The 19,178-nt window shown below is 36.3% G+C and overlaps 1 protein-coding gene across 1 annotated transcript; it reads left to right on the forward strand.

Moving 5' to 3' along the window:
• Positions 1-844: 844 nt before the first annotated feature.
• LOC114458230 (E3 ubiquitin-protein ligase AMFR-like) lies at positions 845-18,371 on the forward strand. Its single transcript, XM_028440579.1, has 14 exons — positions 845-1,019; positions 2,055-2,361; positions 2,453-2,545; positions 2,627-2,791; positions 10,688-10,840; positions 11,858-11,898; positions 12,281-12,413; positions 12,508-12,641; positions 12,918-13,028; positions 14,507-14,703; positions 14,815-14,918; positions 15,245-15,379; positions 15,481-15,671; positions 16,635-18,371. Exons 2-14 carry the CDS (start codon positions 2,107-2,109, stop codon positions 16,822-16,824), a joined length of 1,902 nt encoding a protein of 633 aa, XP_028296380.1. The 5' UTR covers positions 845-1,019; positions 2,055-2,106; the 3' UTR covers positions 16,825-18,371.
• The last annotated feature ends 807 nt before the right edge of the window (positions 18,372-19,178 follow it).

A 19,178-nucleotide genomic window follows, 5' to 3' on the forward strand; every position in this document is an offset into this window, starting at 1 on the left:
TTTTGTCATCATTTTCTGCAATTTGGTATATTTTTCTGAGTAATTTTGTGTATTACTGTAGTCGTTTTGTTCATTTTGGAATATTTTCTGTGCTCTTCTCTTCTCTTTTTCTGTATTTTCCTGCAATGTTGTAATTATTTGTAGTTTTTTTAATGTATTATTGCTTTTATTTTGTGTATTTTTCTCTCATTTTGTATGTTTACTTTGGGGCCCGCACACAATTAGACAGAGGGCCGCATGAAGTCAGTTGGTGTGAGGGAAGATGATGCAGATAAGGTTAGATGGAGTCAGAGGATTCACTGTGGTGACCCCTGAAGGGAACAGCCAAAAGACAACGAAGAAGATGATTATCTCATATATTGGTGCATGGATTTAAAGTGATTATGTATGAGGACAAAAGTGATTGGAATAGAACAAATGTAGGTTTCTGGTTGAAAAATGTTCAGCAGTGTATATATACACGTTTATTTCAGACACAGGATTTGTCCATAGATAAAAATAAAAAGCATATAAAAATAGAAATATGTATTTTATATTCTACTAATATTAGGATCAGGTTTATCACAAAAAAAAAAAAAAAAATCATTTTGCAGAGTTTTTCCCCTAAATACCAAAAATAACATAAATAAAAATAACAGAAATAATATTTTGTGTTAAATTGTTAATAAATATTAAGCTTCCTGTTCACAAACAAACAAACATAATATGTCGTTTCAGAATATTTGAGTATAAACATCCGTCCCAAAATTCATGGGTAACTGATTCTTCAGTGGTATTATGAATAAAATGTGTCATAATAACACGCGCTACTTTACGTCAGACGCAGTCGGCGATTGTACTGACGTAATGGTTACGTTTGACGAAAGACCGCCCCTTTAGCCTAAGCCAGCTGGCTGCTCGCTGAAACAAACACAACGATGGCGTTTGTTTCGATGGTCTACGTTCTGCTACTGAGCTAAACACAGCTGTCCTCACCGAAAGACGCCGGACACTGGGTGTGAATACACTTCTGAGCAACTGTAAGCGGTGGTTTATACGAGTCTGTGGTTAAGTGTTGGCTAACAGCGTGTAGCTGCGAAGCTAACCTTAGCCTAGTTAGCACGAATCACCAGAGTCGGGGGCGTCAACCCCGCTTTGGTTATCATCGCGCTGTGTTACACACGTACATGGCAAGTGAACTCACTGCCCACTTCCGGGATTTTGTGTTATTTGGTTAGTTTTAATTGTATTTATTATACTCTTATAAACTTCACCGAGCTAAAAGGAAGTTAGCCTTGCTAATGCAACAAGAGAACTACTGTCAACATGACAGACTGCCTCTAATCTCGTGCCTTCTGATCCATCTTCTATGTTTTAACAACTCACCATTTAATGCAAACATCACACCACAATATATGCAAGTTAAAGACCTTACAGTACATACTGGTGATTTCTAACTTTAATGGTCCAATCAAGGAAAAATGATGAAAGCACTGTAATTATTTACCTTTTACAAAATGTTTTCGTGCTATTGGTACTCATCGATGCCATAGAAATTAGATTAAATGTGTTTATTTTAAAGGCCATTGCAGGCATTCTAAAGATAATGAATACCTAAAAAACATGGTTATTTGTTTTCAATGAAAATTGAAAATTTTACATCCTAATCAAAGTGAGGAAGGCGAGTCCCTGATTTGTGAAAGATTCACTCAATATTGAGGCCTGACACTCATTTCAAGGCTTTTATTAATCTAAACCTGGCTGTATTTGTGCTTGATTATGAACGTTGTCTTAGTTAATTACATTGTTGTGTATTTTTAACCTTATGTTCCTCGACCACAAACCTATAGCCTGAAAACCATCAGAGCATCCACATACTAGTTCGGGAATTCATTGTCCAAAATGTTATTTTTTTTAAGAAAAAAACATCGGCACAAAAAATTTACCTTTATTACTAATCATTTACTAATTGGTCATGATAAAAGTTCTCACTAGGTCATATTGGTTCTACCTTTGATCTCATGTTTACACAAAGTCAGTGCTATTGGCTAACTCTTGTTGTTTTCTTGTCTCAGGTGGTTGGCCCGAAGCCCTTTCCTCACCTTGCAGTAGTGAACGGTAACCATCATGCCTCTTATGTTTCTGGAGAGGTTTCCTTGGCCCAGTCTGCAGACGTACACAGTCCTCAGTGTGGCCCTGTTGGCTGGTAGCATCTTCAGTGCCTACACCACTGTGACTGATCCGGGCTTTGGGGCTTTAGAAACAGAGGAGACATTGCCCCAGTCCGATTTAATCCCTGATGATGTAAACAGTGATGTCAGTAACACAGAGTTGGCTACAACAGTCCTCTGGTATTTGGTCACTAATAGTCTTTTTGTCTGGGTAATTTATCTTCTCCCTTATATTCAAATACTTATTTTAGTCTTAAACTGGATGGATTTGATGATTAATAGTATTTTCTGTGCTTTCACAGGTGTTAGTCAACACTATCTGCTGCTCTTTGATGTTGATTGCAAAACTGATCCAATATGTTGTGTTTGGGCCACTTAGAGTCAGCGAAAAGCAGGTAATTCTCTGTAATTCAGCTCCAGGTGTAGAGGCAGCAGCAAGACAAATAATTCCATCTATACTTGTTTTTGTTCCTCAGCACCTTAAAGACAAATTCTGGAACATCATCTTTTACAAGTTCATTTTCATCTTTGGTGTGTTGAACGTGCAAACTGTGGAGGAAGTGGTCATGTGGTGCTTGTGGTTCGCTGCTTTGATCTTCCTTCACCTCATGGTTCAGCTCTGCAAAGACCGCTTTGAATATGTAAGCCATTTCTTAACTTCAATCAGAGGTTGGTTGTAATCCAGGAAGTTTACAGTTCTCCATACAGAAGCACTTTATTTATCCCAGGGGGAAATAACTTGCGTTACAGAGGCTCAATAAATATTAAAAATAAAAAGAATAAACACTAAACAAAGAAAGAAAGAAAGAGGAAAAATTTACATAATTAAGTAAAAGACTGTTAAGGATTAAATACACATGCACACATTACAGAAGAAAAAATAAAATAAGAGAAATAATGATGATAATACAATATACAAGAGTAGAATTATAATACAGATATATACAAGAATCAAAGCTGTCAGGTTACAGTGATGAATTGTACAGTTTCATAACAGGCAGGAATGATTTCCTGTGGTGTACTCCATTACTTTTGATTTTTTATTGTTAGATTATTTTTCTTTTTTTCTTTTTACAATACAAAGAACAAAATATAGCATTATAATATAAAGGTAAAAAGCAGCGCTGTAAACAGAAGTGTCATAATCCTCAGTGTGATTGATGAGCCTAAGGCAGTAATTATGAAAAAATGCTTTTAATTATGTTTTTTTCCCCCAACATCCTTTTATTCATTATGTATCACTATGTAATTTTTGTCAGGCTTTAGGCTTTTTCAGTTGAAGTTCACTTTGCCTTTTTTTTCTTGTTAACCAATACCTCTTAAAGTATTTACTTAAATCAGTCAACAAGCTGGAAAAAACTAGGTTTGTATTTAAATTTTCTCACGCTGGTTGCTGTAGTTTCTACAGTATAAATATACAGTAACTTCTTGTTTTTGGCTTTTACAAAGTTTAACTTTGTACTGCAGTGTATCATGGGTAAAAAACTAATTACACTAGTTAGTGTCAATTTTCTACAGAGATATATTGTAAAACTACAGGAAATCTGTGTTCTCCCTGTAGAGTGTGTATTACAGTTTAATATTGTTTATGTGGGACCTCCCTCATGCACACATGGTGATTTGAAGAGGGAACAGATTTCATCCACTCATTCAGCACTAGGGGTGGGAACCTCTGGGTACCTCACGATGCGATACGCGATACAAAGCTCACGATAATGATTATCTCATGATATGACGATACTGCGATTATTGATATATTGTTCAGAAATCAGTCTACGATAATCTATGACAGAAGAGAAAAAAGATTAAGTGAAAAAATACAATATTTATTTTATATCTTGTCACGGCAAATTTGCGGTTGACCTCATTTGGAGACATGATTTATTGCTCTGGTTGAATGATGGAGTCCAGGCGAGGCATTGATGATTTTATAAAAAAGCTTTATTATAAAATTAAATAAAAAAGGAGTAAAAAAGAAGCTTCCATCCTGAAAGAATGAAAGGCAAAAGGCTCGTGGCAGAGCAAAAAGGCAAGACCCACTCTAACTAACAGTTTCACAGCTTTAGCTTTTATACAGATAACAGAAAAGTTCCACCCTGAGGTGAGGAGAAGGAGGGAGTCAGATACCCAACAGTGGAAACATTTGAGGATGATGAAGACGTGTATATTATGAGGAAGATTGGGCGCCACACTTATCCATCCTTGATAGTGTGTGTGTTCGTGTGTATGGCCTTCAGCAGAGACTGTTGCACTGAGTACAATACGATCTGTACTGTTTAATCTAACATGATTCAGCTGTTCAAAAGTGCGAAGAGTAATGGAGTCATCATGTATTAAAACATGACAAATTGTACACATGAACACACATTTGACGATATTATGATGAATATAAAAATTGCCATAACAATCTCTAAAAGACAATACATTGAAAAAGTGTTCTATGAACAGTGACACTATTTTAGTGGAACATTTCTGTAAATAAGTGTTAACATACTAATATAAATGAATAAGTGTCTCCAATAGTGCTCTCTGTAAACAAAAAATAGGGTCTTTCTTACCAGTGACACCATTATAGTGCATTATTCCAGTAAACAATATATTGATTCCTTCAACAAACATTGACAAAATTTCTGTGAAGACCTACCTCCACATTTTAGTGAAAAAGCGGAAAAGGTTTTGAAAAAAGAAAAGAAATTTAAAAAAAAAAAATTTAAAAAATCGATGCTTAGTGGGAGCATATCGATAATCGATCGTGTGGAAAAATAACGCGATACATCGCCGTATCGAGATATCGTCACACTCCTATTCAGCACTGTGCGTTGTTCACTAGCACACCAAGCTAGCCTGTCTGAGCAAGACCCATATCTCCCCCTCATGGCGCTGCCGTTGCAGCGGGAGAAGAGACTGGGACCCTCATAGATACCGCGGAGGCACCCCCCCCGGTACACCTGCTCCCGCGGCTGTCTACGGTGTCCCCCAAAGACAGAGCCTGCAGACCACAGCGGACCGTCTCCAGTCTGACCTCTCGGTCTCCTTGCTCACAGCCTATCAGGCTGAGCTGTTTGTGTTCGGGCTCTGGTTTTAGGAGTTGTTCAGGCAAAGCACCAGGTTTACTGTAAAACTGAATGTTTTTGATAAATACAGTGTTTTTTACAACTCTGACTCTGGTTTTATTTAACAGGTGAAGGGAATCTAATGCATTCAGAATGCTTCACAATATGCATATTCTTTAAAAGCTGCTGATGTGAAGAAAGGCGTAAAAAATAGAATTAACTGTAAAAATGAAGTTACAGCTATTTACTGGCAATTTTAGTTGCCAGGTAAATTCTGTAATTTTAAACATGAATACAAAAAAATACCACTTTTCTGCAAAAATACAATACAGTTTTGTAATTCATATACAACAAAATATGTAAAAGTTAAACAGTATTATACTGTAATTGTTTTTACAGTAATTTAATGTGATGTTTACAATACTTTATTGGCAACTTTTTTGCCAAGTGTTTACTGTAAAATCCCCAGTAAATTCTTCACAGTATATATTAGGGGTGTGCCAAAATATTGATACGATATATCGCGAGGTTTCGTCTTCTGGTACGTTATCGATTCACTGATGTCAAATATCGATTTTTTAAAAAATGTTATACATTGGAACATGCAAGACAACGAAAACAATATATACAGTATTTATATATGTACATGATACACAGACATAATGTACTACATACACAGTACAGTGAGACAGTTGATGAGGATATTTACAAATTGACTGTGTGTGCGCGTGTGTATGTAAAGAAGAGCCACTGTGCAGTATACATTTGGTTTTACTTGGCTGTCAGTCATGTGAAATTGATTGACAATGTTCTGTAATTCCTGTGAAATGAATTTGGTGCAGTCAATAAATTCAGAATTTCTTTAGGGACACAGATATCGTAATGTATCGTGGATGAAATTTACCACGATATATCCATCATCACAGAATCGCTGTATCGTGATATCGTTATCATGGGCAAAAAAATAAATAAATATTGTGATGTATTGTATTCAGAATCAGAATCATCTTTATTCGCCAAGTGTATGTTGTACACACGAGGAATTTGACTCGGTCAACTGTGCTCTCTCCAATAGTGAAAACATTCAATAATAAACAATCAACTAGAAAAGATGATAATAAGTATAAACATAAGTATAAATATAAACAGTAGTTAGACTAGAATGTGCAAACTCGATAAAATAACAAGATAATAATAATAATAATAATAGTATAAAAAAATAAATAAAAAAAATAAAAATAAAAAAACAAGATAAAATGAAGGAAAATAATAGAGAAGAAAGATAATAATAAAATTTAATAATAAAAGGAAAATAGTGCAGTAGAGCATTGATAAGTAGTGCAGGAGAACATTTAAATTAAAGGTATGTACATGAACATTCATGTGTCGGATTGATCCACACTCTTTGACTGTTTAGTGTTGATCAGAGTGACAGCCTGGGGGAAGAAACTGTTTTTATGGCGGGTAGTTTTGGCGTACAGTGATCTGTAGCGTCTGCCTGAGGGGAGGAGTTTAAACAGATTGTGTGCAGGGTGAGAGGGGTCTGCAGTGATGTTACCTGCCCGTTTTCTGCCCGTATTGCTAGGTAACTGGCAATACCCAGCCCTAGTATGTATGTGTGTGTGTGTGTATATATATATATGTGTGTATATATATATATGTGTGTATATATATATATATATGTGTATATATATATGTGTGTATATATATATATATGTGTATATATATATATGTGTATATATATATATATATATGTGTGTATATATATATATATATATATATATACACTAGACATTGAGAAAAAATTATCTTTCCAAAGGTGTAATATGTTTGATGAAAGAAAAATGTGAATATGTTTAAATAAGACAAAATTATACCAGGACTAAATTATGATGGTCAGTGGACTGCATTAGGCAAACTCCAAATTTGCATCTCATATAAGTCGTTTTGGTAACACTTGACGTTTAATACAAAAGGCTGACATTACGCTGTCATTATCATTAGCTAAATTATGACACCTTTGGAGCTATGTTGGCATTTTTTGGGTTAGGTGGAGGGATCTAGTGGGGTTAGGTAGGGTTAGGGTTAGGATAACGAACAACATTTAATGACTGCCTTCATGACATCCTAATCATGCTAATGACAGCATAATGTCAGCATTTATGTGTAAAACTTTGAGTTGTGTTATCATAGTTTCTTCTTGGATTGAGTGTGGAACCAATGTTGGTAAAAGGAAATAGGTACAGTGTTTCACAGTACAGAAAGGAATCCAAAGTAGCCACATTGTCCCTAGCTTGGACTTGCTGCTAGGAGAAAGTAAACATGTAAATCTGGTGCTAGTTAGAGCACCCTCTTCAGTGTTGCTCCCACGTTGCGATAGTGAAATAGCATTTACAACAATGGATGGCTTATTTCCATTGTATTCAAAGGTGGAAAAATGTTTGTTTACTCAGTCAATCTTTGTAATTAGTGGATCAGTTTTTATTTGTAAAGATTATGGTATCGGCAAAACTATTTTTTTATTTGTAGCAAATCTAACCTGATCACTGAGGGGAAACATGACACCGACCTTTAACTGTGATACCATAACCCCAGCATTATATGCATTTTGTTTTACATTCCTCTGTACAGCAGCCTTTTAAATGTTGGGATCTCTGTTCCTTAAGTGTGTTAAATGAGATTGGACTGTTTTCAGAATCTATTATTAGTCGGTGGTATTAATATGTTTGACTGATACAGTTTCAGTGGCTATGTTGACTTGTATCAGGTTGTGCTGTGCCTGTTGAGGAAAACAGAATATCAAGTTTAATCACCTTCTTGCTTGCGGGAACACTTAGAACAGACAGTGACTTTGTGTGGTGGCTGAGAGGAGATCTAATACTGTAAGGTATCTGTGTCTTTGGTTAAAAATGTCTTGTGTGACTCATGGCTGGCCTGAAGTCACCACACTAAAATGGAGACCAAAAAGCATTAGCTGTTACTTTTATTTCATAATTTTTTCACTTTATTTTTTAGTCGCTACCCTTAATTTTCAGGTGTGCTCTCTCCTCCTGACAAACCTTCAGCATGTGCTCAGACAGGAACATAAATATGATCTGAAAGGGTCATCATACTTGTCACTTATGACTGTGTTTGAATGGCTCTTTGTTTCTGAGTCAACTACTTATCTCTACTTATCTCTTACATGCTGATTAGCAAATGTTGAATTATTTAACTTTCATATAGGCCATGGTTACATGATGTTTTTTAATCTGAATTGAGGTACATGGAAAACAGGTTTATTTGGCTTTATTCAGATCAGCTTTAGGTCTGGGGTTGGGAAGGGTTCTGATTGAACAGGGGGCGAACGTGACATGTTCACGTCTGTCAGAAAAAAACACACAACAAACCTTTTCTTTTCGGCTACAACATAGAAGACCAAATGAGAAAAGTTTTCACTTTTATTTTGATTGTTGTTTTAAAGCAGCAGCTCGACAATAACACATGGTTTTGCTTTGCTTTGCTCCGCGGAGAAGGAGATAGAACACTGTACTTTGGTCAATCAAAGCCAGTGGTTAGTGCAACAGCTGCTCTACCTCCACTATACAGGATGTTGAGTGGAAGATGAACTTTATAATCAGTGTTGGGAAGGTTACTTTCAAAATGTAATCAGTTACATATTCAAGATTATATGCCCAAAAATGTAATGAGTATTGTAATCTGAATACTTGTATTACTTCCACATTAATTTATATTTTTTTAAGTGTAGGAATGCCGCTATCATTGAAAAGAATCAAGACTATTGTAAATACAAAATCCTCTATAGGTGCTGATGGTGATATTACACTTCATAGTAATAATTTATACTCATAATAATCACCTGTTTTAAATGTAATGTGTGAAGTCTACTAGTCTATTCAACAAACCATGTTACCACATCATTGAGGACTTGGTTTTTAAAGAAACTTCAGACAGTAGCCTTGTATTAACTTAGACAGATTAGACAGTAAATAGATACAGAGTAGGGATGTTTCTTTATCAATTAGTAACTCGTCTGTTACACAAGGTTTTTCTCGAACAGTTCAAATCAAGCACAAATCACTGTCTAATATTGTGTGTATTTAATATTTATCTGAAAACATCCTCTGTATAACTAGTTATTAGTTTAAATACTAACAAAATGTTCACACTGTGAGAGACGAGCAGCTGAACATTAAAGTATTTCATCAGGATTAATTAAAGGAAGCAAATCACACTGAAAACAAACCAATGAGCTCTGAAACCAATGTGCGAAATTTTCAAGCTTTTCTTTAGTTTAAAGCTTTCAAATATTTGGACAATAAACAGGCCTACAGGCAGAAGCAATAATAGTGATCAATAATCACTGTGATCAACAACTGCATACAAAAAAAAATCTTTAATAAATCAGATATCAGAATTACTGTTCAGCTCTCAATAATAACATGTTAGGCATCACATATTAATGGAACAGTAACATGTTGAATGAGAGAAGTGTGGAATACTCAATAAACCATGGAATCATTATCAGGTAGTAAACCATCACGTTAAAAAGGTCTGATATAAAATACAATCGTACCTTTTTATGCACGCACACGCGAGGGCAGACACACATAGCATCTGCGCGCGCACACAACAACAATAACAATAACACACACACCTCCATCTCTTCAGTTTACTGTTATTTTTCCACATTTCGGCTGATCTCGGCCCTGACATCTTTACCCAAGAAGAGAAGCTAACGTTAGCATGCTAACTATGATCAGCCTGTGGGCTAACATCCAACTGAGAAGTAACGTTGTGTAGTACATTGAGTTTAACAATGTACCTGTAATCCGATTACCAACTATTTAAACTGTAACTGTAACGGATTACAATAATCTGATTACGTAATGCTGTTACATGTAATCTGTTACTCCCAACACTGTTTATAATGAGCCGTGCGTCATTAGTGAAGTTTTGTTTGTTTGTTTGCCAATGTCCGCGTGTGTGCAATAAGTCCGTATGTTTATGCTTCCGTCCATCCACTCTTTTCATCATATTCGTGCCTTTTAAGGCTCTTGGGTTATGTTGTCACCAGCGCGTCATTTGCATTTGCATTAGGAATTAAGTGTTTACAAGGTCGGTTTAAAGAGGATTTAACTTTTATTCTGAATTAAAGAGGAATTAAAGCTCCCATGTAAACGTGGCCATTGTGATCCTGTAGGTTATGGATAAAGTTTGCATATGTTATGAGGGTTTTGGATGTTTAGGTTTTGATTTGGCTTTGTTATAACTGTCCGCTAAAGGACTGAGCTAACCTGATTCAGAATGAGACTTTTTGAAGGAAAAGTTAAAGCCATAGTTTCTCCAGTAGGTTTATCTGTTTGCTAAATGAAATAAATATTTCAGTTGTTTATGGGGCCTGGTTCCTGACAAATGAATGATTTACTAATTAGGTAACCTAAATGCAAACAGTATCAATTTGTTGTCTTTTCTCCTCCCCAGCTTTCGTTTTCTCCCTCTACTCCTATGAACAGCCATGTGCGTGTGCTGTGTCTGCTGGTCTCGTTGCTGTTGGACTGCATTGGCCTGGCTGTTGTCTGTGGTCTGCTGGGAGCTTCCCATGGCATGCACACACTGTCTTTTATGGCAGCAGAGGTGATAGACTCCAGCCATAATGGCACAAAAACTACGGGGACAAAGACAAACTACTACTTTGATGTTTTTTTGAAACAAACAATCCTATTATAACTAAATAAACAAAATAGGCCTTTTTGGACTAACCTTTCCCTCAGCACAAGTTTCACATTTACGGAATAATGTCATTTCACAGCATCAATGATGTCTTTTGTAGGGCTTACTCATGCATTCATGGTTTGTGAATGGTTCAGTTTGACGATCAGACATTTTAGGTTTAATGCCTTATCCTTAAGTTCAGTGAAGTTTAAACTGTATTTGTAATTATTTATTTTGACCTGTATGAACACTTAGGGCTGGGCGATATGGCCTTTTATAAATACCGCGATATTTTTAGGCCATGTCACGATACACGATATATATCTCGATATTTTGCATTACCCTTGAATTAACACTTTGATGCACAAAATCACACCAGTATGATGATTCTATATGTCTACATTAAAACATTCTTGATCATACTGCATTAATATATGCCAATTTTAAACTTTCATGCAAAAAAGGGGATATCACAACTAAGTCAAAGTTGACATAACTGTATTTATTAAACAGTGAGTGGCTCAAACATAAAATTGTCAACAGAAAGTGCATGTTCTGTGCAAAATTGTCACAGAGATATTTCAAAACAAGACATTAGTGCAGGATGCAACTCACATGGCATTTCAAAACAAAAAATTAAAGTGCACTTTTTGTACATAATGCCACTACAATATTTTAAAACAAATAGTGCCCTTTTGTGCATGTTGTCATTAAGATGACATTTCAAAACAACACTAAATTTAAGTGCACCTTTTGTGCATAATGCCACTAAGATATTTAAAAAAAAAAAAAAAAAAAAGTCCGAGTTTAACGGTATGGTCATTTTCAACACCGCACAGACTACAAGCTGCGATATATCGAGTATATTCGATATATCGCCCAGCCCTATGAACACTGCATAACTTTTACATATACTGGTTTCTTTTTCTCTTTCTACAGTGTCTGCTGGTGACAGTACGCACTGGGCATGTCATCATGCGGTGAGTCAATTTAATGGTTATTTACCCGAGTATTCACGGGTGCTCTGCAGAGCTATGGCAAACTATCTGGGACAGAATAAGAGTCAAGGGCTAATCTCCAAAACACTTAGTTTTCCTTCTGATTCCCAACAGCAGTGTGAAGGGCCTCTTTGTTTCAGACAGGATATTTATTATTTTACAAGTATGCTTGCCAAAGGTGGAATGTGTCTCTCGTCAAACATTGGGTGCAGTGTTGCAAAAAAAAAAAAAAAAAAATTTCTTTAATTGTTGTGGTTTAGGTTGACATTTGACACATTGTTTTTGAAAACAATGTGGTTTATCAATTTAAACCTTTAAGCAAGCCAACCATCATTTGTAAAGGCATGTCTGTCACATTCTGCAGGTACTCCATCCATCTGTGGGATTTACACCATCCAGGAACATGGGAGAGCAAAGGAACGTATGTTTATTACACTGACTTCATCATGGAGTTGGCCATGCTCTTTTTGGACCTGATGCACCACATTCATATGCTGGTAAGAGAGCAACTTAAAAAAAAAATTCATTAGTTTGTTCTTTCTGTCTCCTTTAATAATATATTAATATTCTCTGTTATTCTTTTGTATTAAGCTTTTTGGCAACATCTGGTTGTCCATGGCAAGCTTGGTAATCTTCATGCAGCTGCGTTATCTTTTCCATGAAGTCCAGCGGCGTGTCCGCAAACATAAGAACTACCTTCGTGTTATCAACAACATGGAAGCCAGGTTGTTTACCTTTGTTTTCTTTTTCAATGCAATTCAATTCAACTTTATTTTGTATAGCGGCAAATAGAACAATAAGTCATCTCATAGCACTCCTAATGAAAAACCCCAAAAAGAGAGAGAAGGGCGAAGAGAAAGCACAGACTGCAGAAAAAAATGATTCTGATCATATTCAGATTGATTTTGTGGTTCTGCTTTATAACCAGATTTTTTCACTTTTGTAAGCCCTATTCACTTATTCATGCTTTATCGTTTACATTGACTGTGGACATGGTGAAGATTTTCTATTGCAACTGCAGAGGAGCTAGCAGCTAATGATGATGATTGTGCTATCTGCTGGGATACCATGTTGACGGCACGCAAACTACCCTGTGGCCACCTCTTCCACAAGTAAGCCAGTACACTTCTTATTTTAAGTGATCTTGACCTTCACACTACACTAACACTCCTTTAAGATTTACCTGACCCAGGATTTATGTTTTTTTAAAAAGTTTTAAAATACTTCCTGGGTTAGGAAACGTAAACCTTATTTAACCTATGATGTCATCGGGTAGGTTAAATCTTTACTAACATGCAAGAACCCAGTGATGTAAACAAATAAAAGTATGGCCAATTTCTCGTGTATTTTATCATTTTTCCTGTGCTCTATTGGCTCTACTGTTTGTAAAATTCATCACTAATTTTCAAACATGGTCATGTGACAACATTTTACCTGCACGATCGTAGTAGACTCATCTGTTTGCTAATATTAATACTGCAGAGATGAGTGAGAAAGTACTGCTGCTATGTTAAGCCAGCACACTTTAATATTATAACAGTAGCATGGTCTAAACAGCTACAAGTCCTGATGGGTAGAATGATTAGTAAGGGTGAGTTCATAATAAAGAGACAATAATGGGCTTGCAATAACGATATATTTCTGATAAGAAAAATAACCCAAAAAATTGTAGTTGAAAATATAACCATGGATTTGTTTGACTTAAGCTCTGGACATACTAACATACTGACTCTGGGTATGACCTTTTCATTTTTATAAAAAATTAAAACAAACTATAGCAATCTGATGTGTAGTACATCATGTGGATTCTTTTTTTTTTTATCTGACCCCCAATGCTACACGTGATACGACTTGTACCCTCCACTCAACGATACATCTTGTGTCTTGTGATGTTTTAACATCGCAATATAATCTTGGTCCAGTTATTGATTCAGAATATGGTGTGTGACAGGGTTACTATAAAGTCACAAATGTTTGAATTGAGGCTGTTGAATCATCTTCTTGTTAGTGGAGGTTAAAGTGTAAGAGTTGCAGGTAGAGTATCTCACTGTGTTAATGTAGTCTCTGCATGAATCCCTATACATTTGTTCAGCAATCCTTTACTCTCTGAAAAGCTGAAAATAACAGTGCTTAAGGGCCATACAAGCTATGTGTATTATGTGGAACTAAGTTGCACAACTTGTGCACTTACTCAGTTAGAAAACAGAGGTAACACTTGAAGTTTTATACTAAAGGTTGAAATTATGCTCTCATTAGCATGAATAATGTGTCATTCACTAAATTATGACACCATTGGAGCTATTTTGGCATTTTTTAGGGATTTAGTGCGGTTAGATAGGGTTAGGGTAATGAACAACACTTCATGACACTTCGTGACTCTTCATTAATGCTAATAACAGGTGTCATGTCATAATAATGACAGCGTAATGTCAGCTTTATGTACAAAACTTCAAGTGTTACCAAAACAGATTTTAGTGTAGGGCTGTTAGTGAGTTCATAGAGATCCATGATGACACAGACTTGGCCTCAACATGAATTTTCAGAGAAAGTTCCTACCTTAATGTAAACTAACAAAGGTTTGTCCTTTCAGTTCTTGTCTGCGATCATGGCTTGAGCAGGACACATCGTGTCCCACGTGTCGGACATCCCTCAACATTAATGGTGATGTGGGTCAGGCACGAGGTCAGCCCCAGGGTGCAGGATTGGAAGAAAACATCAGGCCAGGGGGCCCGGCTCCAGATCCAAGACCACATATCAACCAACACAATCACTTCTTTCACTTTGATGGTACGCTTGCTTTTCTCTGTTTCTGATTCCATCTTAAATACTCAGTATTGGTATCACTGGTGTAACTGTTGAGTTTTTTGACATACATTTTGAAAATCTTTGTCTTTTCAGGATCTCGCATTGCCAGTTGGCTGCCTAGTTTTTCAGTGGAGGTAATGCACACAACCAATATCCTGGGCATGGCTCAGGCCAATAACTCCCAGCTGATGGCAATGGTGAGTTCCTGTTTACACTTTTTGGAATTATGATTTGTTGATTTTTTGAAATGGTAGAAATTGTTCTAATTTACTAAAATATCTCCTCCTTTATGGTGGCTAAGTTGTTTCTTTAATTACATTCACTGATTTCTTGATTATCTTAGAACTAATATTTGCCGATGGGTATTTTTAGAGAAGCGTTAAGTTTTTTCGTGGGATTAATTAAGATATGAACTGGAAGGCACATCACAATAGAAAAAAAAAATTATTTTCACTGCCTAATGACTGTTCTTTGATTATTTCTCATGTTTCTCCTTTCACTTGATTTACCCAACAATGATCAGGCCCATCAGGTTCAGGAGATGTTCCCTCAGGTTCCCTCCTACCTGGTAATGCAGGATCTGCAGTTGACCCGCTCTGTGGAGGTCACTACTGACAACATTCTGGAAGGACGCATCCAGGTCCCGTTTCAGACTCAGGTTATTTATTCGTTTTGTTAATCTGCACTTTACCACAGAAATGGTCCAAAAATTATTATTTTTTTCTTCAACAAATTGACGCTCTGGTGTTCCTTTCATAGGCCATCGAGCGATCCCCACTGCAGGTGAGCTCTGCAGCAGACGAGCAGGCAGGACCCAGTGGAGCAGAAGAGCTGAGCCTCAGTGAAGCAGACAACATGGAGGCCAGAGGAGGTCGTTTCTCCAAGTCAGCTGAGGAGCGGCAAAAGATGTTAAAACAGAGGAAGGATGAGTTACTTCAGCAAGCTCGCCGGTTGGTAAAACAAAGAATGTAATAAGAGGTTTTTTTTTTTTTAATGAACTGAGGAATGTATTAGATATTCAAAAAGTCAAAATCGAAAAATCGAGTGTCATCACTTTTCCTGGGCTGTCTTTGGGCTGTGCTCCTCCAGGCCACCGTAGTAATAAGTTCTACGCAGGCAACGTGGAAAAGTATTACAGATGTGGTGGCATTCCACGTTGCTAAGGACATAGTCCCGTTACAAACTGTAACATGATAGCCCCCCGCAACAACCTCTTTTTTTTAAATGTGAATTTGGTGTGAGGTTCTTTAATGTCAGTTTTTTTGTAATGCAAGGTTTTATTTTTTAAAAATCTCAACAGATTCATTTTAGGTTGAGCAGGTTTTTATTTGATCAATCCCTCAAGGGATTTAACATTCTTTGGTAAATCTTTGCAGTAGCACTTCATTCCCAATACAGACTTTTTCAATTAAAAGAAAATACTTAAATAATTTAATCCAGTGTCTTTTTTTATTTTAAAGGGGTAAAAAAAAATTCAAATTGAAAAGTAAAGAGTTTTCTAAGTAAAAATTCTGGATTTTGTTTTGAGCTAAAAACGTGCAGCCTTAATTCAGATGTTAAATTGGCAGCAAGTCCGTCTGTTTTGTTTGTTGGAATCTTGGCCATCAAAACATTTTTAAACTGCAAACTAAAAATAATTTATATAATTAACACATAATTAAACATTATGCCTTTCCTGTTTTGTCCAAACAAGCTAAATCAAAGTATGTTAACAACCATTTAGTCTTCTTAAGATGCCTTAAATAACTCGTCTACATTAGATACAATAAATATTAACGATATCTAGTGGCCCTTTGTTCTTTTCAAACTAAACTGTTGCAGAAGCAAACATTTTATGTGATAATTTGCACTACCTGCTTTATCTTCTGTATTTATTGTGCACCCAATTATATCTTCAATTTTCCAAATGCCAGGAGATACTTAATCAAAGGCCCAGATGATCAAGATGAAGATTTGCCTCAACTGGAGGAGGAGGAGGATGATGACGACGACTATGAAGAGGAGGACACTGTCCCAGATCTGGACTCAACTGTGCACGCACGTAGAACGATGGTGGCAGCCGTGGAGAGACGCATGCACAACCTACAAGACCCTTCACAGTGAAACACAGAGTGGCATCTAGTATACCACCTTATCATCACCAGAGGCAGTGACGGAGCCATTTCAACCTTTTTCTCATTCGGTGATCACCACCTGCTCAAAACCAAGATTTATAAAGCATGGCAACACCATTTTAGAAGTGGCTCCTAAATGTTAAGCTACAGAAATAAAAACAAACATAATAACAACATGGTGAGACTGATGTAAATGGCCCCTCAATTGTTTAAATTGAGGGGCGCAATAAAGAAACGCAAGGTTATTTATGTGCCACACATTTGAACCACCAGCTCCAATGAACAGTCTATGCCTATTGATTTGGGCCTACTATTAAATCCTGCTTTGTTTGGTGGGTGAGGAGAGTTTTAAAGGTGTTATAAACAGATTTATTTTTTTTCTTTTTAAAGCGCTTATTTCATTTATGCAAAGTTTCTCTTTTATTTTGCCCTTGGCAAAAATGCTGTTATCTGGATGGAGAAGCTCATGTGTATGTGTCATTTTGAGTATCAACTGTGAACTAAGTGTTGACAAAATAACATGATTTTGTCTGACCTTAGAATAAGAGAATGTCACTTTAGTATTGTTCAGCCTTCTGTCAAACATGAATGTTTTTTTAATCGAAAGATGCTGCAAACAAAGTGTTTCTGACCTACAGTGGTTTTTCTGTAGTAATATCGTCCATTGCAAACAGTTTGACTTGGTATTTAATTACAAAAGAAGGTGGGGATGTACATTTATGTTTTACAAATGCAGCCATTAAGGAGTATAACACATTCTGTAGAAATACAGTGAGGGTTTTTTTTTTTTTGAGGGGTCCGATGGTGTTGGTTATCTCTTGTCTCCTATTCATAAGGTATGGGCTGTAGATAACTGTTAGGAGCTACAGTTCAAATCTTATTCTATTTCATTCAAGACGCATTTTCAGAGTGTGTGAAGCATTTGGTTTTTCATCAGAAATAATGAAGCCTATTAGATTTTTGGGGTAAATAATTCCAAGACTTTAGGTTATACAGTTGAATCATACTGGTCTATGACTGGAGTCTGTGTTGAATTTCAGGGCGTTTTATATCTACTGCAGTTCAACTGCATTGAGAACTGCTAATGAGTTAATGCACATGGAAGGGTGCTTGAAGCCTTTTAGTGGTGTGAATTTTAAAACAAACTCGTATCCCAAACAAAACCCTACAAACGTCCACTTAAAGTGTGAGTGCTGAGGTCATTTTATTTTGTGTTCTCTTTATTGCTCAAAACAAATTTAGTTTTGTTAGAGATGTAGGACTGAGGCTCAAATTAGACTAAAGTTACAGGAAAGTGAACTGAACGACTTTTAAATATTCTGTTTAGTTTAATTTGAAGTCGGTTATTTTCTCGTTCATGGGGAGTCTTTCATTTTCATTGATTAAACTGAAATACCTTCCTGAACATAAGCTCTAATGTATTTTTGTGCCTAAATCAACATTGGTTTAGTGATAATTTCTTGTGAAGCTAGTTTTTGTAAATTATGTTAATACCAAACAATGAAATAAAATTGCTTCTACAGCTTTTTAACAAAACATGATTTTCCTCACCTTTTTTGTACTTGGCCATATAAAGCATGAAGGTTGTGGGTGCGAGTCCCAATGTTTTTGAACAGTTTGCATGGTGTGGCATAGCCCTAAAACATCCATTATGAGTTAAGCATGTCTAAATGTACTAGAAAAGTGAACGTGTCTATGCTTTTAATTGACAGATCCACCTTTATCCATTAGAATACTGTTTTGATTAGTGCTGTGATTATTGATAAGATGATGTATAGAAATATTGATGTTCCTAATGCTTGCCGACTAACTATTTCTAATTAAAACGATCTTCATCAAAGCATAAATAAGATGAACTTCAGTGCACTGCCCATATCAGGTTTAAACGAGGTTACACAAAGAATCAGTCTGATATTAAAGACCAACATAACACAGTTTTTATTTTATTTTATGATAAATATATAGTCTTACAGATGTCTTTCTCCTTATTTAATATTAAGCTGGGCGGTCATAGGTCGAGAGGGATATAAACGTTAACAAGCTCTTTAATTCACTTTGTTGATATGTCCAACCTAACAACGTTTGTAATGTTATTCCAGAGATCGTTAGTGTTAATATTATTAATATTACACATATTCAGATTAGAGGAGGTGAGCACAGTTTACCGCTGATGCCGATCCGAGCACTTTTAAAAACCGATGGCAGCAGCTCAACAGCAGGAAGCGAGGCAGTCCTCTCGCTTCCACGCAGGTTGTCCCTGGTGAATGAAAACACCGACTACCTGGGTCTCCAGCGGGCGGATTAGGACTCAACCCGGAAATGAAACCGATGTGAGAATCAGTA

This window comes from Gouania willdenowi, chromosome 3 (genome assembly GCF_900634775.1).
Source record: "Gouania willdenowi chromosome 3, fGouWil2.1, whole genome shotgun sequence".
Lineage (NCBI taxonomy): Eukaryota > Metazoa > Chordata > Actinopteri > Blenniiformes > Gobiesocidae > Gouania > Gouania willdenowi.